The 20,867-nt window shown below is 50.8% G+C and overlaps 1 protein-coding gene across 9 annotated transcripts in view; it reads left to right on the top strand.

Moving 5' to 3' along the window:
- Positions 1 to 18,146, top strand: part of AMBRA1 (autophagy and beclin 1 regulator 1) — a 149,246-nt gene extending 131,100 nt beyond the window's left edge. For 8 of the 9 annotated variants that reach the window (XM_016146737.2, XM_016146734.2, XM_016146732.2 and 5 more), the window contains 4 exons: positions 2,085 to 2,224; positions 8,750 to 8,842; positions 10,074 to 10,267; positions 16,572 to 18,146. In XM_016146737.2, the coding sequence (XP_016002223.2) occupies positions 2,085 to 2,224; positions 8,750 to 8,842; positions 10,074 to 10,267; positions 16,572 to 17,071 (927 nt within the window). In that variant the 3' untranslated portion in view covers positions 17,072 to 18,146. Of the gene's footprint in view, positions 1 to 2,084; positions 2,225 to 8,749; positions 8,843 to 10,073; positions 10,268 to 16,571 lie in introns of those variants that run through there. The other variant, XR_004950832.1, reaches the window with a different exon arrangement.
- Positions 18,147 to 20,867: the final 2,721 nt, after the last annotated feature.

The raw sequence follows: 20,867 nt of genomic DNA, 5'->3' as shown, positions 1-20,867 counted from the left end.
ATCAGCAGATTGATTCCAGCCACAATTGTGTGATCACAATCACTTTGTCCTTGTAGTGTATATAATACCATATTGCCTGTCAGAGGGACAAAAACGGTTGTCTTCTGGAAATGTGAAAAACCTCTGTGAGAAAGGAAGAAGGCACCATACTCCATCCCGATTTGAAGGAAAAGGGTTGGTTAGGTACAGAGAGGAAAGACTGGGGTTGCTGTCTCCAGGGATAGTCAGCAGTGAGGCTGGTGGAGAGTGGTGTCATGAATTTGTTCAAGGCTCCTGCCGGATATATATATGCAAGGAAGATATTATCCAGAGATCAAGCAACCATGTTCTAGATGGCTAGTTTAGAAATTCATATACTCCTGAGCTCTTTTTTTAGTAGTCTCCTTAGTTAGACCATAAATTTAAGGAGCCCTGGCTAATTCTTACGTTTGGAGTTGAGTCAGACAGGAAGGACACAGGAGGTTCACCAAGCAGCAGCTGTGGGGCAGCCTTATGCCTCAAACCAGAGCCAGCTCCGTATCTGTAGACCTGTTCAACCTCAGGACCATAGCAGGGCCCATGCACATTTTTCAGCACCACAAAACCTGGAAAAATATTCATAGCAGGATTCTCTGTGTCAGCACATCGAAAACACATGCCATTCTAGAGCTTGTTCTGGTAAAGGCCATTCAGTTAGATACAGAAGGCACATGAACAAGCATTCCCAAATCCAAGGCAGCTTATGACTTGATTTGCAGAAACACAGTGGTCCTCTAGATCGGCTTTTACTACTTTTCCCTTTTTTAAAACCTCTCATTAGGATAATCAGGAAAATACTTATTATCATACCACCCTAAATTCATTTTTTAATATTAGTTTCTAAATTATACTGTTCATTTAGTCTCTTTTTCTTCTCTGTCAATTCTTACAGACAGATGAATTTCGTCCCTATTTTATAGGGTAAAACCTGAGGAGGCTTAAAAGGAGAAACATCATGACTAAAACTCCAGTTTATGATCTCAGCTTCCTGTCCTCTTCATAGGCCCTAACAACCTTTTTTTTAAAGCCCCAGATGCAGGTTCGTGGTAATAACTGGAGTTACCGTTTATAAGTTTGCATCACACCAGGCATTTTTTATCCATCATTGATTCTTTTAATCTGGCTAATTATTTGAATGTTGGTGCTAGCTCTTTTTAAACTGAGATCCAGAGAAGTTGTTAGGCAGTGACATCAGGGCTTTGGAACTCTAGAGTCCATGTCCTTCGTTCTTCCACTGCCATGTCGCTGCTCCTGACTACAGTTGTTTCTGTAGCTCCGTGGCCAGGCAGACTAGGAGGCTTTCCTCCACCTTCAGCCCAAACGCTGGCAGTAGCTAAGCCGCCCCCTGGGAAAAGAGTAGCTTTGGAAAAATGTAGACTATTGAAAGGAAACTCTCAGTCTTTGAGAAATGGAAACAATCTAGCTAATGGTGCTTTGTACGAGGTAGAAAGAAATCCAGTACCTCTGTGTTCAAGATTCCCCTCTATCCTGCCTCCTACACCTTATTGCACCTCTTAGGTTTCTTTAACAGTAGCATTTTTAACATTGCTTTTAATTAGACAAATTAAGAATGTTCTCCAGTGTTATCACCCCCTCCCACCTCGCTATTACTTTTGATTCCCGCTGCAGTGAGAGTGCTGTGGGTTCCATGGTAAAGGACTGTGTGGTCAAGCTTGGCTCTCCCTGGTTTGTCTGGTCAGAGGACGTTTAGAGGTGGTCCTTCCTGGTGAGCTAGGCTCTCAGTCGGGCTTTCCAGGGGGTTTCCTTAAATCAGTGGTGTGAGAGGTGCTAAAAGGCTGTGAGGAAAGCACAACTTAGCTTCATGCAGAAAGTCCGAGTATGCCCCTAGTATTTCTTGAAAGAGTCCTAGCCTTCACCTAAAGTAAGATGCTACCCCAAGATGTCATAGGGGTCATCCCATCCCAGCCTAATCGGCTCCTTTCCTCCCTGTCCTTAACTTGCTTCAGGCCGTAGAAGGGACTTTGTTTCTTCCCCGGATTTTGTTATTCTTGGTAACATTGTTTCTCCTCCCATTCTCTTTTGTTCTCTCTTTTCTCCTCCACTAGAGAGTTTTCAACGTCCTTTACCCCATGCCTGCTGACCAGCGGAGACATGTCAGCATCAACTCTGCACGTTGGCTGCCTGAGCCTGGGCTCGGCCTGGCCTATGGCACCAACAAAGGAGACCTGGTGATCTGCCGACCAGAGTGAGTGGCTCAGTGGGGTGGCAGGGGTGGTTGGGGGGTGGTCATCTACCTCTGACCACAGTGTGGATCTGGCCAGTGAGGTGGGGTCTTTTAGATGGGAAATCTAACTCCTGCTAGAGCCTGCCTTATTCTCACCCTCACTCCTTAAAGGGTCCTTTTCACTTAGAGGATGATAGGGTTAGCACTTCATTCCAGAAATCTTCAAAGACTGATATAGCTATCATGTCTTCTTATATTGAAGGCAGTATTGTTTGTTTGTTTTCTTTTGTTCTCTGGTTCCCTAGTGATTATAAAAGTTTCTCCACAGGCAAAAAAGCATGGTTATCAAAGATTCTTTTCTAAACCCTTTTTGAAAAATTCAACAGGTAATCTTGGGTTTGTGTAAATTCCATGGACATTAACTTAAGAAATAAAATTAGAAATAGAGTATTGTTAAAGCCCTAATTTGTCAAGCCACTGATCTCTGATTGCCTGGCTCTGTCTGTGTTCTGCCTGTTTTCCTTTCTGCTTGGGGCTCTGGCTCATAATAGTAAACGCAGATTCAAAAGCTCAATTTAAAATCAAAATGATTATTATCTGGTCTTGAAGTAGAGGTCGGAGTGGGTAGGGAACCAAAGCATTTCTCTCTTAAGTCCTGATGACACCCCTTCCCCTTCCTCTGGCTTTTGGAAGATAGAGGTCTATTCAGGCATCCTTTCACTCAAGACCCGGGGAGTCAGCCAGGTCTGTCATCAAATTCCATACACAGCCAGGTGTGGAGTGTGAAGCTCTGTGCTTCAGAACAGATCAAGCTGATTGCTGTGTGGGCTGCTGCTGGGTTCCAGCCGACTAAATGCCACTTCTGCCTCCAGGCCATCCTAATGTTTCCCTCACTTGGTGTAGAGTCTTCTCCAAGGGTGTTTTACAGACCACAGAGCATGGTGTGACTGCTGGTAGGGTCTCTGGCTATTGGGAGTGTCCACGTTGCCTTTTGATAGGGCCCTTGGTGATTTTTCATAGAGTATGTATTTGAGTCAGTTCTTGTGGCCTGATAGATGACTAGTGATTGCGCCCAGGAGAAAAAACCTGGTTCTAAGGACGGCTCTTTGAGTCCATCTGGGATTTTCAGAGTCCCTCCCAAAGAGAGGCTGCTAGCTCAGCCTGACCTAGTCAGGCTGCTCTTGGAGCTGGGAGACTGCTTGGGTCTGCTAGCTGTGCTCTTCTCAGGCTCTGTCCCCAGACACCCCCTTTCACTAGCTCCTTGTGCCTTTCCAGCACACAGCCTGCTTCTTTCACGACGGTACCACTGTTAGCCCAGGCACTAAGACTGTCACTTCCTGCTCTTCCCCCTGGCCTGTCACAGTCCCAAAATCAGTCTTCCCTGAAATATTTTTTCCCCAAAACATATGGGACTGATTCTCTTATATCTTCCTCTTTTCTTAGGAATTTATAAGAGGAATCTAATAGATATGTTTTTCCAAAACTGGCCCAGGATTCTGGACCATAATTTTACTCTTACCAATGTTGTAGTTACATGCCTTTCCTTCCCTGTTTCTCCAAGACATCTTTCTTCAGCATTATTGTCTTGTCTGTAGATCTAGCCACTAACCTTTGTCCCTGCCAGACTCCTGGCCCCCTCCCTTGCAAAAGTGATCTGCTCTTATAGAGGCAGAATCTCTACCTCCAGTTTGTCATGGCCCCACAAAGGCTTCGATGTCTGAAACCCCAGCCTACATACTTGGTGTGAGTCACAGACACCTCAGCTAAACATCAAGCTGGCTTTGGCCTCGCTCTTCTCCCCATATGTCATCTTCATTGTCCGGAGTCTCAGCAGGCTGAAGCCATCTTGGACTGCCTGGGGAATTTCCTTACCCACCAGGAACTCAAGCCTCTTTCATAAGCAAGGTGGCACTAGCATTTGACACAGCAAACAGCATCCCCATCACATACCAAGTTGTGTTGGGTTAGAGAGAGCTGCTTTAGCCTGTCTGTTCTGGTGTTGCCATTTCTCCTGATTTCTTGGGTCGTGTTTGCAAATACCCCAAATCTTAGGGCCAGATATGTAAGGGTACCATACAAATTAAAATGTGGACAGACTTTGTCCTAAGTTGTTCAGAGCTTCTCCAGTCACCTTCATATCTGTATGGTTGTTTTGCAGAGGAGACTGAACAATATTCAGGTAAGGAAGTTAAGACTCACCCAGAGTCTCCCAGCAGATCAGTGAGAGAATTTCAATCCAGAGCTCTGTTCTGTAGCTGGTTCTTAATCTTTTCTCAATAAAAAACCCCTTTAAAATTCTGATGAAAGCAGTGTTTACTCATCCACAGAAAAACGTACCACAAGGACACATAACTTTATAACTCTCTTAAGACTTCAGATAAAGAATGCAGCTCTAGATGGCGTGAGACACTTAAGCTCGTCAAGTGATTGCTACAGAGAGGTTGGTCTCTCTGTGTTGTCTATATGGCTGATCTCTGGCCTAGAATGAGAACAAAATAGGCAAGTAGGAGCTCAGGGTTGTTGTCTCTTTAGTAGACAGCTGCCTAAGGATTGCTGCCTGTCCCTGTGTGACACACCCATTCCCAAGGGCACAGGATCCAGCCAGCCAGCTGAGCCAAGATTAAAACCCTCCCTCCAAAACAGGTGGTTGTCTGCCCTTGTCCCGGGCACAAGCAGCTGCACCTCATTTTGTGCTATTTATTTCTCCTCCATTGTCTTAGCATCAGTACCCTCTTCATGCGCCAAGACAGAGGTAACAGGCGCCCTGGGCATCTCTTGGTGTGCTCCTAAAACCCCACAGACAGTAGAAAAAGGCCTAAGGAAACGCTCTGTCTCTCCAGGGAAGGAAATTCTTAGCACAGGTGAGGAGATGAACAACTGGCCCTTCAACCCCTGTGCAAAGCCATTACAGTGGCTGATAGCCCAGTCACCCCACCCTTCCTAGCAGTGAGGTACTCCTTCCTCCTTTGCTTTGCTTCCCCACCCGCCACTCCTCCCAAGCTGGTGCTGTGCCTCTGGCTGACCGCCAGCCGAGCCAACACCCCCACCAATAACCACAGTGGGTGTGAAGTACCAGATTGATGTGAGGGGGTGCTTGCTCACTTCCGGCTTCATAGATCAGCCCTACAAATGGGAAGGAGGTGTTGCTGGGAAGACCACTTCTTCTCACAGTCAGCTCAGAAGATGGAATTCAGGGACTCCTGTCAGAAAAAAGTAGGCTGGAACTGTGGGGCAATTTGGCCCCTTGGCTGTGTGTGGGACCCTTGACAAGGTACCAGCTCTGTCCCTCAGGAGGGAGCTACCATCGTCAGCAGTGATTACAGTCAATCATCACTGACCGAGGAGGGGAAAGGTTCGCCTCTGAATCAAAGGGGGAGCCACAGAGACTACTTTTAGGCTGCTCCACAAGAAGCAGGTGCCAGCTCTTTCTCACATTGCAGAGCTAGCAGGGATAAACACTGGTCTTCTTAGAAACAGTCCTTTTTCCCAAAGAGACAACCATGTGGTCCCAGCCTGTGTAGCCAAGAATATTCTCAAAGGGAATATTCCATAGAACTTGGGAAGTTCAGAGCCAGAGTTTCTTGTGAGAGCATTGTCACTACTGAGGAGGCCAGGCTGGCTCTTAGCTGGGTTCAGGGAGTCTGGAAGGTCCCAGCTGTGAGGGAGTTATTGAGCCAAGCCCAGAAGCACAGTTTACAGGTGCTGCTGAAAGAAGCCAGGTGTCAGGTAGAAGTCCATCTGACAAGGCTGACCCTGATTGGCCTTCCCATTCTTCTTCGTCCCTTTGTGTGTTTTCCTAGCTTTCAGGAAGAACCTAGAGCAAATAGTGATTCATTCATCCTCATTAATACTCGAGGAGGAAGGAGATCGTTGGGACTGTTCTTTAGCTCATAGGTGGAAATCTGTGATATTGGGTATTGAAGGGTAAGAGTTTCCACAGAGAAGGTGTCTTCAACGTTGTTCCTTGAAACCTAGAATTTCAACCAAATCTTTAAATCCGTGAGCTTGTCGTAGTTGAGCTACTCTGACCACAGAAAGCAGAACAAATCAGGGCTAGAATTAGTCCTGTTGGTGGAACCAGAAAGGATCGGGTGGTGGGGAGATGGGAGCAGTGTGTCTGATACAGTCTCCGTTGCCCCCGTTCTGGTTAAACTGCAGTTGACCTTGTTAGTAAATGGCCAGAGTCCACAGCTCTGAGCTGATGACATAAGCTGCCAGATGGACAGTGTCTGAGGGCACCCTTTGACCATTAGTATCAGGCTGACAGTCCCAGATTAGAGAGTGGACTTTCAGTGGCCTCTTTTCTGAGATAGGAAGGAAGAGTCCCAGTCATGCACTACTTAGTTTGGTGTAGGTTTGGTATGACGGTTTGTTGTCACTAACCAGTCCTGGCTAGCAGGAATTACAGAGGAAGGATTTGGCAGGGACGCATGTGGTATTGCCACCTGTCAATAAATCTTGACAAGTTTGTAAATCAGAGGCTCCCTGGCAGCTGGCAGTGTTGGCTTTGTTTTTGGAGGCCTCTGCTGTTGACTTTTGGCCATTTGCCTCTTCCCTAACATCAAGTCCACTCCTCTCCCCTTCACTCTCCAGTGCCCCTGTCGTTCTCAGACAACCACCACAAAAACAGCTGAGTGTTTGGAGGAGGGAGGAGATGGCTCTCTTTAAAGGGGTGGTCTGTAGAAGATCACATCAAATCCACAGCGCTGCGGGCCCTTGGGAGTTGCTGAGAGGGTTAGTACTGAGCAGGGAAAGCGAGAGCACTTTTGCTTTGGCTGTGGCTTTTTCCCTCCAAAGACAGGCTTGGGGGCTCAGTGCCTAGGCCTGTGGTAACAGCCCCCTGACATAACAGCCCCTCATCATCCAAGCTCTGTCAGGTCCCTGTCCTGTCTAGTCCTCCTGTTTAGGAAGGAAGCACCTTACATCACCACCTCCCCCCCCCCCACACACACACACACATACACACGCACAACTCATTTCTTCCTGGCTAACCCCTTCAGAACCCACAGATTTCGATTGCTCTCTTCTTCATTGGAGAAGTTCTGTCATTTAAAGGAAGGTAACCCAGGCTTGTAGATTTAAAAACTGGCTGTTGTTGGAGACTGTTTAGCCTGCTCAGGCTGCCATAATATAATGCCATAGACTGGGGTGGTTTAATTAACAGAAGTTTATTTTCTCCTAATGCTGGAGGCTGGAAGTCTGAGATAAGGTGCCAGCATGGTTGGGTTCTGGTGAAGACTCACTTCCCGGCTTGCAGATGACTGCCTTCTCACCATGTCTTCACATGGTGATACGGCCATGGGTGCCACCGGATTAGGGTCCCACTCTCATAACCTCATTTAACCGTAATGACCTCCTAAGGACCCTGTCTCTAGATAGTCCCATTGGAGGATAGGGTTTCCACGTGCATTTGGGGGACGCACTTCAGTCCATAGGAGAGCCCTTCAAGCACATGTGCATGTCCTGTCCCATTTGGAAGCAGAGCTGGCTTCTTCGGGTATCTTTTAGGATCTTTACATGGATCTGGAGTTCCAATAAAAGGGCTCAAAGAGACCCCTTTCCCCTGCTCTCACCAGTAACGGTACCCTACCTTCAACCATGGTGGCCGGTCTAGGGAGGAATCTCTAAAATTCTAAGCAGTCTTGTGTTTGAGACCCGCCGCCAGCAGCCAGAACTGCTGCCTCAGGGGGTAAATCGGCATAGAAGATGGGAGGCCACTGCTTCCCTCCTGGCAGCTGTGCCCCTGTGAGGTTGGAAGAAACTGCTCGACAGCCCATTGCAGGGGAAGGAAGCAGGGACGCGGCGGCCTGGAGAACTCGACAGATAGAAGCTCTTCTCTGCTGTCAGCAGTCCAGCCCATCACCACTCAAGGCGCTCTCCTTGTTGTAAGATGTTTGTGAGCGCCGCTAGGGTCTTCTTCAGCTCAAGGATCACCTTCCCCAACTGCTTGTCCAGCCTACTCCGGCAAAGGAGGCTCCAGGTCTAGAATAGAAAGAGATGGAGGCCTTTCCAGCTCAGCAGGAACTCCAAGGAAATGAAGAATGCGAAGGCACTCTTATTTTCCTTTCTCCCTGCCCCATGGCAGTAGGGACCCTGAGACTTTTCTGTTTCTGGAGCCTCTGTTACTGAGCACTAAGCATTCCCTGCAGGCAGGGCTGTCTGTGGCACCCTGTCTCTCCAGGGCCTCTCTGGCCTCTCTGTCCTGCCATTCGCCTTCTCTATGCCTGAAGAACACTCAGCCCACTGCCTATGTCCAGTGTGGCTTTTTTTTTTTTTTTTTTTTTTTTTTTTTTTTTTTTTTGCTATCTCTGAGCCTGAAGGAGGAACCGCGTAGACTTTGTGGGAAGGAAGAGGCTAAAACCACCTCTGAGCATTTGTATAACATCCTGATGGAGTGTCTCTGGTTCTGGTCTCAGCACAGCCCCAGGAGAGAGAAAAGAGGGCTACCAGGCCACGGTCCACAAAGCCTTGGAATTGTAAAGAGTTCTGGCTATTCCATCTCTTTAACACCTTGCATCTTTTCCATCCTTCCCAACTGATTTTCAGAGCCTCAAACTCTGGTATTGAGTACTACTGGGACCAGCTGAACGAGACTGTCTTCACTGTCCACTCCAACAGCCGAAGCAGTGAAAGGCCTGGGTGAGTTTGTGGAGGAGGAGCAGTGCAGCTGGCTGGGGGCCTGTCCGTCCTGCGTCTGATGGGCTCTCGGGTAGTGCCCTCAGACTCGATCCAGGGCTCTCTGGGTGTATCTCCTCATCCAAAGTGACTTCTTTGATCTCCTTCATGCATTGAGCTTTTGCACATGATTTCATTTGAGTAAAGTGTTCCATGGCTAAGAAAGAATAAAACCTCTGCTCTCAGAGTCTTGATTCAGAACAGGCTAGGACACCCTCTGGTCCTCTCCCTTCCTGGCCATGGTGTCTGGGCACACTGGTGTGAGGGGAGAAGACAGGGCACTGGAGAGGGATCCTTTCCCTTGGAAGTGTGTGTGTGGTGCAGGGACCCAGGGAGAATGTGTGGATGATCTCCCAGGTGACCAGGGCCTCAGAGACCAAGCTGCCCAAAGCGTCAGCTTGGGGACCAGTTAGAGAGTAGGAACCTGGGATTGATTCTCGTATCACTTAATTCATTAATAAAGACTAGAACATTTTGAAAAAACAAAGGCAGTCACTGCTTCCTAGAGGCATTGCAGGGCATAGCTAGAGGAATAGTTCTCAGCTAGAAGTGTGAGTGGCTGCTGACCCTCTCCGAAGTCCTGGGCTTCCTCTGCTGCCAGCTTTAGCTCTCCCAATGGTCAGGGTCTGGGAAATGCCAAAGCGAATTGGGGTGCCGGCCTTAGGCCTGGGCCTTACTCATGGAGCAGCTTGTGCTGCCTCCCTGCAAGGGTCTGTTTTCAGAAGGTCCCGAAGGAGGATCCCAGAACAGCCTCCTAAGAGTCCCGGTGCCTTTTCTCCAAAGGGGAGATCTGGTGGAAATTCCAGGAATTTACACTGGAGTCCTGTCAGATATAGTTAGAAGGAAGGAAAAGGAAAAGCTAGAGAGAAAGGTCCTTCTGTTGCTCAGTCTGCCCCATGGATTTCAGTTGGTGTCTTCCTGAATCTTCTAAGGCCAGCCACCTCTGTCTTCCTCAGGAAGGCCCTTTTTGTTTAAGGGAGTGACTGACCAGCTAGAAGTGTGGACTAATCTGAAGAAGAACGGACACCGACGAGTTACCACCATCAGGAGGGAGCCGTGGGAGTGTAGGGCTTCTCTTCTCGGCTTGCAGGCCTGGCCAAGGCTGTGCCATGAGGAGTGGCATGGAGCCCACAGAGACCTGTGCAGGGAGCTATCCCAAGCCCTGCCTGACTCATGTCTGCCTTACTCTCCCTAGAACCAGCAGAGCCACATGGAGGACAGACAGAGACATGGGTCTGATGAATGCAATTGGTCTGCAGCCCCGGAACCCCACCACCTCAGTAACATCTCAGGGCACCCAAACTCTGGCCCTCCAGCTGCAGAATGCTGAAACACAGACAGAGAGGGAGATACAGGAGCCAGGAACAGCAGCTCCAGGTCCTGGGGAAGGTAAGAGCCACGTCATGCCAGAGGGGAACTGGGTCTAGAGGTGGGTGATTGGGACCATCATCAACCCCCCCAAAGGCTCCCAGTCCCCGCACATAGACAGGTGGTGCTAAGAGAATGCCACTCCCCAGTCAGAATGAGGACCTCTCACCTGTTTGGGTAAGGCCCTCCTGGTGGCATTAAGAGTCCGCTCAGGCAAGAACATCATTTCCCTGATCTGGGTCACTGATTCCAGCCAGCCGAGCTGCTCATCCCGCTTTTCCACCAAGTACCCTGAACTCCCTCTCCTCTGAAACTTGGGAGGACAGAGGCCCTTCTTTCAGAGAGAGAGATCGAAGGAAGCAGCCTAGATGGAAAGGGTACAAGAGAGACTCACTCCTACAAACTCTCATTCCAGTGACATGCGCCCCAGGCCTCCCACAGGGTAGCTTGTCTTCTCCCTGCAGGTGTGGCAGATTTGAGACTGCCACAGGTGAGGCCCTCTTGTGCTTCTGGAGCACCATCCACCTCTCACTTATTCAGGTGTGGCTCAGCAGCCTCCGCCCTGGCTCTCTGCCGGCCTCACACCTCTAAGAACCAATTCTAAGAACCAATTAGCACTTCCCAGCGATAGAGCTCAAGCCACTTTGGAGTCTGTTAGCAGCTGTGTTAAACAGGCTGTTCTCACTCAGTCACTCTCCTTACCCCCTACCCCAGCCCCCTTGCTGGTCTGAGCTCCAAACAAGCCAGCCTCAAAACAGACGTGCATTTTCTAGGTCTGTGTTAAGCCATTTGCTGAAAAGACCATGGGAGAGGCCATGGTGTACATCAGGCAAAGAGTAACAAATTTGCCTGTGTCACCCCTAGGGAACAGCTTTCTATGCGACATTCCCCCCACAGGCACTGTCCTTCTTGCTGCCGTGAACCGAAAGTTTTAAAAATTAAGTCCCATTTTGGTCTGTGGCCTAGGCCACCTCCTGCACCTGAGGCCCATGACTCTTTTTCGGGTGGACGTAAGCCGCTGGCAGTGCCGGCTGCCGCAGCCAGCTGCAGCTTCAGGCCTCTGAGGAAGAAAGAGCTGAAGCTTCCTCCAGCCATCCCTAGGCTAAAGACTGAGCCTTAGTCTCTCGCATTTAATCTCATGGCTGTTTACTAAGTGTCTACCATGTATCAGCCACTTAAGGTGCAAAGACAGGTAGGCCTTGATGCTTCCCCGAGGAACTCAGTCTAGAGAGGGAGGAAGATATTTATTGTGATAAGGACCTCAGGAGCTCAAAAGAGGGACCATGTCCAGTCTGTGGGGCTCAAAGACTTCTGGAAGAGGTGATCCTGAGCTGAGCCTTCAAAGGTGAGTAGGAGTTAGTTAAGCAAAGTGGGGTCAGGGAAGGGGTGAGAGAGCCATTTCTGGGAGAGGGGACAGCACCTGTAAGGGCATCAACTTCTAAAACATCACACTGTACACAGCTGACCACTGGCAGGTTCATGTTCGTGGCCTGTCAGCTCATGGTGAGAACTGAGGCTGGACGAGTTGGGAGGGCAGATCACAGGGACCTGGGTTGGGGTGAGGCCTTCCTCCTGGAGGTAAAGTACATCAGATGCCAGCTGGCGAGGGCATCTTCTAGTTTTCACCTCCCAGAGAATCCACTTTTTTTTTTTTTTCTTTAATTTTTTTAGTTACAGTTGACATTCAATATTATATTAGTTTCAGGTGTACAGTATAGTGGTTAGACATTTATATAATTTACCAAGTGATTGCTCTACTTTTTTCTTGATTAACATCAGCCTATTGCTGACCTCCAGTCAGTAATAAGTTTCTTTCTTCCTGTTTGGGGGCTAGGCTGGCAGACGAAGGAGGCTCCCTTTCAGAAGGCCAGAACCTCATTCTTTCCCTGTCTTGTCCCCATAAAGGAGAGCCAGTGATAGAGAGTGAATCCTTCAGAGGTTCTCTTCAGCAGGAGTGGCAGTTGGGAGCTGGCGCCTTGACAGAGTAGGCTCTCAACTTGCTGCGGCTGCCTTTAGCCCTGTGAACTTGACCTGTGGCTTTGGACCTTCAGCTCTTCACAGCATCATAGTCCCTTTCGGAAAACCCCACACCTAGAAATAAGTAGAAGGAGAAGAGGTACGGGTTGAGGGAAGGGTGTGTAGATTGACGAATGGTGTCACTGGCCAGCCTTCTCTCTCTTGGGGCCAGGACCCTTGTTCTGAGGTGCTAACCCCATTGACCACTGACCACTGTTGCTGCTCTGATAGTGAGGCTTAGAATGACCAGGAATCAAGAGTCTTCTTAGGCTTAGACTCTCTGTCCCACCTTTCCCATCCAGTAGGCAGGCACAGTTGCTTCGCAAACCACTACCACCCCAACCTATGCCCCGTCTCTCCACGGTTGCAAGCTGGTGACCGCATCTGTAGGGACATGTAGAAGAAACCCTGGTAAACCTTCTTCTAGGCTTAGCTAGACGGTGGGGCCAGGGTGAGGGGATTACCCCCTGCACGACCCCCTCCCACACATACACATTCCGGGCACCTGCATTATTAGTGTGGGAAACAAGCTTGCCTTGTAGTAATTACTGTTCTGTGGTCTGCCCCTCCCTCAGCCCGTTCCCATCAGCTAGCACCGGAGGGCCCCCAGGCTACTTCTCATTTTCTTGTTCTATAAAAAGTTGATTAAAATCCTTTCAGCCCTCTCTAGGACTTCTAGGAAGAGACCTCCATAGAGGGGATTTGCAGGTGTCGGCTCTTTTGCTTGTCCAGTTTTGAAACTTTCCTATCCTGTCACTGAGCCCATTCCCTGGGCTCACTGTTTGCTCCCAGCTCTGATCCAGTGCCTGCTGGCATACAGTAGGCACTCGGGAAGTATGTGGAAGGAAGGAATTGAGCAGAGGCAAGGCCCTGACCCTGATCCTGGCTGTGCTGCACTACTGGGGAGCCTGTGGCTATGGCTCTGCCTCCGACCACTGGGAAGAGGTTGCCTGGGCCTCTTTCTTGTCTGGTGAAGACAACAGACCAGCTGCTGTAGCCTGGGCCCTGGACCAGGGAAAAGCAAATGTGAGAAGGGAAGGCTAGAAGACCACAGTGGCCCCTGAGGGAAGCAAAGGGCAACTCCTCCTTTGACTCAACCTTTCTTCCCTCTTCTTTACAGGGAAACCCCCAGAATTAAGTGAGGTTACCGGGCATTATGGGAAGTTGCTGGTTCCACCCTGGCCTCTGCATCCAAAGTGTATCTTAGAACTTGCCAAGGAAAGATCTCACGTCAACACTAAATCAATTTCCCATTTTTCAAAGACAAAAAGAAATGCTTTTGCTACAGGGAAGGAGACAGCAGAATTGACCCCTGGCCATCACTGCTTCTGGAGCCGATAACGTGGATCCTCGGCCATGGCCACCATTTCCCTCAGGCCCTTAGTGTGTTTTCCTCTTGAAGGATGTGCTGGCTGCCTTCAGTGGCCCTTAGCCTTGGCTTAGAATTCCCAAGAGAGAAGCACAGCTCACAGCTTCCTAGGCTGAAGCTGTTGTGTGTACATCTTTCATTCTTCCATCAGTCTTTTTTGAGCACTTACTTTTCGTCTGGTCTTATGCTGGGGACTATGCATCCAAAAGTATTACAGAGGGAATCAGATTCAGAGAAGAAGCCCTGTTTCCTGCCTCAAAAAGTGAATCCAGAAAGGAGACAGACACACGTGCTTCTTCCACAGCAGAGAGGAGCATGTGATCAGTTTTCAGAAGCCACTTTAAGTCAGGAGCACCTGTAAGCATCTTGGAGACCCTTTTATTCACTCACACATTCATCTGACAAATAGACACCAAGTGCAAAACCACACGTTAGACACTGGACCCAAAGATGAATACAACTTAGCCTTAGGCCTTCAGGAATGTACAGCCCAGAAAGGTGATGCCACTGCCACAGATAACTGTTACACAGAGAGGTATGGGCACTGGGAGGGCTTGGAGAAGGAGCAGCCACTTCCAGCTAGGGGACCACAGGAGTCTGAGTGAGACAGTTGGTATTCGCATTGGCCCTTGAAATAAGCGGGTCTTAGGCATGAGGCAGTGGACAAGTGCAGAGCAGATGGAGCGTCCACAGTGTGTCCCTGTGTGTGTGTGGGCAGGGCAGGCAGGCAGACAGCAGCACTGAGTCGACTCTAGTAAGGTCACTGGGTGCAGGAAAAAGGGGCACTCGGGAAAGTGACTGGGACCTGACCAGAGGATCTTTAAATATCAAGCTAAGGAGTCTTGACTACTTGGAGGCTCTTGGAGCTGCTAGGTTTTGAAGAGTATGGATTTAACCAGAACTCAGTGAATCAGAGCTTAATTGGAATGGTAATAGAAGCAGCATGGAGGCTGGGTAAAAAGAGACAATATAAAAAGCAAGATGAGGCAGGAAATATGGCCATCATCAGGCTGAGAGGTAGCCAGGACTGGAGCCACAGGCGCAGCGTGAGGGTACCAGGGCCCAGATATGAGTGCCAGATCCCGAGGCCCTGGCTGCGGCAGCTCCCTTAGGGTCCGGCGCAGCCCTGTCCTACACCTAGAAAAGAGCTTGATAGTTCACCCGGCACAGAGCCCAGCACAGTGAGCTCCAATGCCAGCAGGCCCCGGGCCAGCCCGCTGCACATCCCAGACCGGGCTGGGGAGGCCTTCAGGGCAGAGTTCTTAGAAAGCGGTGCAGGTGGCAGTGAGCACAGGGAGGGCCTCGTGGGCCTCCCCAGGCAGCCCTTTTGGCTCACAGGATAGAAGCCATTCATGCTGGCGCCAGGGCCCTAAGTTGACCTTTCCTCTGCTGCTCTGCCCCACTGTTGGATGGTTTGTCCCCTGAGAGAAAACGAGCCCTGCAAGTTCTTGTTTCTGTCCTGGAAGTTGGCACTGAGCCATCTGAGGGGAAGGCATGTAAGGGCAGCTGCCTTGGAGGGCAGAAGGTGGATGGGCTGAGTTTACCAGGAGATCTGGAGAAAAGCCGGCTGGACGTAAGCAAAAGCCCAAGCGGAGTCCCCACTGCTTGGGGCCGAGGAGAACTGCCTCATTAAGACCTGAGGAAGAGCAACCCCGTGAGGCTGCTGAGCACCAGCAAGGAGGAAGAGGTCAGAAGGGGCCTTAGACACCACCACGCTGTGACACTGGCTGCCTGGAAATCCAGCTCTAACAAACAGAAGGCACTGGGCAGGGAGGAAAGTCTTGCAAAAATAACTGTCGACAACGAGTACCCCCAAAAAGAAAACATTCCTTGTCAAAGCCCCAAATCTGCAAAATCCCAAACTGCCAGCAAGTAGCCAGGGGAAACAAGTCACTAGTTCCAGCTTGGGCTGCGCACAGGCTAGAGGGGAGGTCCCTCAGGACAGAGCTCCTCTCCAGACCCCAAGCTCGTCACCACCACCACCACGGGCCGAGTGTCCGCCCTGCGCCTCACAGCATTCTCTCGTTTCCTCAGCGCCACACGGGCTGGTTGTTTCCATCCCATTTTTACAAAGTCAGGAAACCGAAGGATGTGGATGTTAAGGGATTGTCCAGGATCACACAGCTGCTGAGTGGCAGAACTGAGATTTGAGCCAAAGCCTTGTCTGCTACCACACAAGGGAATGCCTAGGCCCTTGTGGGGAAGAAGTAGAACCTTCTCTCCCTCCCCGGAGATGCAGGCTAAAACCTCAGGCTTGGGCAGTTGCCTGTCTCCAGGAAAAGGCGAGGGTATCGGGCATCCAGCCCCAGGAGAACAGTATGTGGGAAATAACTTAGGAAGGCTGCTGGGGGAGGGAGGAGAGAAGGCAATGGGATGTCTTCTAGGGGACACTTAGAATCCAGTCTTCCTCCTGGACTTTTAGGAAGTAACAAAACAGCACTGAGGAAAGAGCCCAGCTATGAAATGAAGCAGAGCGGACTGTTCGCCTTTGGGCCACACACCCTGTGGTTTGCCCGTTCTTTCCAAAGAGCAGTCATCATACCCTATCCCAGGGCTACCCGGTCACCCCGACAGGGAGCAGGCAGCAAAGCAAGCTGGCTGGGCCCTGCTCAGCCTTCCGCTTAATGACAAGCCTGCCACTGGTGACAAAAGGCTTCAAGCCGAACACCTGCCTTCTGGTCCAGTTCTGTCTAACTGGCTGAGTGGCTTTGGCTGCCTCATGCCATCCTAGGCCTCAGATTCCCACCACTAGAATAGAAGTGAATTAGGATCATTCCAGGAGTCATCGCTCTCGTCTGATTGATTCCCAGAGTGCGGGAGTGGGCTTCTTGTTTCTGCTTTCAGCCTAGACTCCCCCAGCTCCTGCTGGCAGTTGCCTGCCTGGCTCAGAGGACCAAGCCAACAACTAATTCCCTCTCTCTCCTGCTTTATACCTTCCAGGTGAGGGCTCAGAGTACGGTGCAAGTGGGGAAGACGCCCTCAGCAGGATCCAGCGGCTGATGGCAGAAGGGGGCATGACAGCTGTGGTGCAGCGGGAGCAGAGCACCACCATGGCCTCCATGGGTGGCTTCGGCAACAACATCATCGTCAGCCACCGCATTCACCGCAGCTCTCAGACAGGCACTGAGCCCAGTGCCGCCCGTACCTCCTCGCCCCAGCCCTCCACCTCTCGGGGACTGCTCCCGGAACCTGGACAACTGGCAGAGCGAGGCCTAAGCCCTCGGACAGCCTCCTGGGACCAGCCTGGTACCCCTGGGCGGGAGCCACCCCAGCCACCCCTGCCCTCTTCCTCCCCTGCCCCTACTCCTGTTCCCCTTCCCGGCACTGAGGGACCAACCCTGCACTGCGACCTGACCAATAATAACCCCCTTCCTGGCGGCGGCGGTGGCAGCAGCAGGGGGGAAGCTGCTGGCCCCAGTGGGGAGCCACGGAACAGGTAGAGACAAACGTGTGCACTGGTGCTTCCCCTCGGACCGCTGAGCAGAAACCGGACCTCACAGCTGACTGGGAGCTGTACACATGGAGGAGCTTCGGGCTGCAGCAGGGAACAGGAGCGAGAGGGTGGGGGGTCCCGAGGAAGTCAGAGTCAGCGGGCACGAAGCAGTCAAATGGGCAAGGCTTGCCTCAGGGGACTAGAACCTTCCAGGAGCTGGAGCCCAGGGGAGTCACACTGCTGTGCTGAGTGTGAATGGAGGAAGAAGTGGTTATCCCTGCCATGAATCTCCCTTTCTCCTAGAAACAGGACTCAAGGGGCTCAGCCCTCAGCAGAGAGCCCCAGAAGGGTGAATAGTCTTCCACATGTGGGCCACACCACCCCGGACAGTGGCCAATGGGCAGCTTTGTCTTGTCCACCTGTCGTGTGGGCAGAGCCACTAGGAGCCCAAGAGCAGGAGGAATGGCCTGGCCCCCAGAAACCATCTCCATCCCTGAGCCTTTCAAAGCTTCAACCTCTCTCTCACTTTACCCCACAGAGACCACTGTCAGGGGCCAGGCCAGGCTACTGGACTCCTGAGGACAGGGACTTCTGCACTTGGTAATGGGGGACAACCATGGAGTGAAGGGGCAGCCTGCTTGCCTGTTATAGGGCGGAGTCCAGGGATGGTGGGCAGGTCTTCACTCAGGAGTGGGGGGTGTGGGCTGGCCAGCCCCCAGGGCTTGTCCACCAGGCTCCTCCCACCGCATCCCCCAAGGCCCTCAGAGCAGCACCTGTGGGTGTCAGTATTACCTGAGCCTAGGCCAAAGCCAGCCCAAGGCTGGGAGAGGGGATGAGACTCCAGGTCAGAATGTGAGGTCTTGGTCTGTGATTTAAGGTGTTGCATGTAGAATCTTGAACTGTACGTGTAGTTTCTAGTGGAGAAAATCAAGGCTCTGATTATTTTGTTTTTAGTATGAAAATGTGATTTCTGTTTGTAACTCATAGAAACATTGTGGTGGGAGGAGAGGGGATAGTCTGACTGCTAATGAGGGAAACACCAAAGATCTACATCATTAAATGATGACATGCCCCTCACCAAACTCCTCTCGTTTGTTTTTATGGAGGATGGAGGACGGGGTGGTGATTGGGAGGCAAAGTGGACAAACAGGCCTAGGATGAACTGAGTTGAGCCCAGGTCTCCCAGTCACTGTTTCTAGTGCTGTTGTCCTAAGTGGGGAGCCCTGTCCAATGCCTCAGCAGAAGCCACTCAGGTAAGGACTTCAATCTCTGCGTCATACTATGTCTCTGTACCACCACCTTCTGCTTCCTGGGGGCCTGCTAAGGATCGGGGCAACCTAAACAGTGACCGGTGGGTAGGTAGGAATGACAGAATGTCTCTTATCTTGATTGCTTCCTCCCCAGGACTGTGGGCCTGGAGTGAAGGTGTTAACTGGCAAAAAGCTTGACCCCTCCAGTCCTGGGAAACCACCCATTATGGGAAGCTGGGCGGTCTAAGCAGGAAGCTTGGTCTTATCTACAGGCATCTCCCAAAGATGCCCTTGCTGGCTGTGCAGGTCTCCCTTTGTGTCCTCTTTATGGTGACTGAAAGGCCTGCTTTATTCATGGGCCTTGGCCATGTCAAGTTTCTAGCCAGTTAGTGTGAAAAGGATATTTGCCCCAAATCTTACAGAGATATATAGGAAAATCAGAGCCACCCCATGGCTCTTGCTAATGAGTACTTCTTGAGTATCTTGTGTGTGCCCGACTCTCCCAGACACTATGGGGCATGCAGAATTATAGATTATGCCCCAACAGAGACAAAACCAAAAGATTAAATGAGCAATTAAGTAATACAAAACAACATGAAGAGTTATATAGTTACGGACATGAATTTTCTACAAAGTGATGTATAACAGTGGACTCTGGACTAAAGGACACATCGGCTAGCTGTATGACCAAGGGCAAGCCACTTGCCTTTTCTCTGCTTGACTCTCCTCCCTTGTAGTAGGATACAGAGCTTATACTATGCAGCCTCTCAAAATTACTTCTAGCTCTATAATCTCAAATCATTCGGAGCTATGAGGTCACTAGGGCAGGGTTCCTTATGGAGGTGGGGCTTGAGCTAAGCACTGAAATGTAGAAGGAGAAGGGTGCCCCACTGCACTCAAGGAAGAACTTGGTCTGACAGAACTATGAATTTGTTGAATGTAAATCATGTGCCAAGGACTCAATGTGTATTATCTCTCAATCCTCATCACAAAGTGATGTATAACAGTGGACTCTGATGTAGGTAGTGGTATTACCCCCAGACTACACACCTAGTGTAGCCATGGTTTGAATCTAGATAGGACCCTGAATTGCTGTTATTTTGGAAAAGGGGATATGAGGCTTTTTGGATGAGGTGATCCAAATTTGGCCCTGCGTAGCCTCACTTCTGCCCTCTAGCCAAGGATGAACCCAGCCCTACCCATTGGAGGCCCCTGTCGACACCTTCTGGTCTCCACACCAACCCCTTTCCATAGAAAGCCATTGCCAAGCAGATAGAGCCTCCCCAGGAGTAAAACCTTCATGGGGCCTTGCATGTCTTAACAGGGTTGTGGAGTCAGCAGGACAGAGCTTGGCAATCCCATTTGGAGATGATGAAGTAGGTCCAGAGAAGTTGAATGGACCCAAGTTGTCTTTGGACCCTGCTGGATCAAAGGCAGAGAAGAAAGACTAAACCAGGTCTCTGGTTCCCAGCTCAGCTCTCCACAGTTCTGCTGTGGATTCCAGGAATGGGGAAGGCCAAAGGCCCTACCCTATAATAAGGATTTCAGAAAAACTGGAGCCGCTTTGGCTGAGTTTCTGAAGAACTCAAGGCCACAGTTGGAGGCATTTCTGTTTTCTGTGGCCTCTTGGTCTTTCTTGTCTCCCCATCTGACTGTTGTAAGTATTTGGCCTCCCCTGATCCCACTCCTGTGCACACACACTTAACATTCTGCAGAACTGTCACCTAATTGTCATGTGAACCAACTAAGCCTATTCATCTGTGAAGTGGGGACAAGAACAATAGTGCTGCTTTCATCTTTGGTTATGAGGATCATGAAAAACCAGATAATTATATAAAAGACAATGGCTTCTCTAGCGCAGCCAGCCAATTCTAGCCCGCGCCTTTGGGGGCACTGAGGACCCGACCTCTGCCCTCTACCTCTGCGTTGGGCTTAAGAACTGCATACCAAGAGTTCCGAAAGCGCTGGCTCTTGCTCGCGTTCCCGCCCCTTTTCTGGCAGCTCCTGCTGCCTCTCTTCCACTGCGTACCCGCCTCCACCTCCCTACCCCCACCCCACGCACAGCCCCCTGCCCAGTCCTTGGGTGAGGGTGAAGGAGGGGCAGGACTTGAGTTGGTTTTCCAAGTAGGAGCCAACCGTCTTAAGGTGTTTGCGCTCAGAGGCTTTGGGGTGACTTGTCACGAGTCCAGGCGTTGGGGGCGAATCGGACCCTGGCTGTCACCAGGGACGACAGTCTCAGAGGGAGGCAGAAGCGCGCGTGCCTGCCTGGTTGCGCGGAGCAGAGCATGCAGGGTCAGGGCTGAGGCGGAGCTCTCCGAGGTGCTGAAGCCGCCCGGTTCTCTGTCTCGCGGACGGCTCAGCTGCGGACTCCCGGGCCCTCCCGCTCACTGCAGGCAAGGCCCCAAGTCCCGAGGCTCCGGCTCGTGCGGGTCCCAGAGACCTGAATAGACCAGCAGCTCGCCCTCTGGGGTCTCATTTTGGGCTCCACACCAGGCAACCTTGGGCACTCGGCTTTCCCTCACAGGCATCGGCGAACTTGCCCTTCAGGCCTCT

The sequence above is a fragment of the Rousettus aegyptiacus genome, unplaced genomic scaffold, assembly GCF_014176215.1.
Source record: "Rousettus aegyptiacus isolate mRouAeg1 unplaced genomic scaffold, mRouAeg1.p scaffold_m13_p_5, whole genome shotgun sequence".
Lineage (NCBI taxonomy): Eukaryota > Metazoa > Chordata > Mammalia > Chiroptera > Pteropodidae > Rousettus > Rousettus aegyptiacus.
Note: the sequence above shows the minus strand (reverse complement) of the source record. Positions and strands in the feature narration are given on the sequence as shown.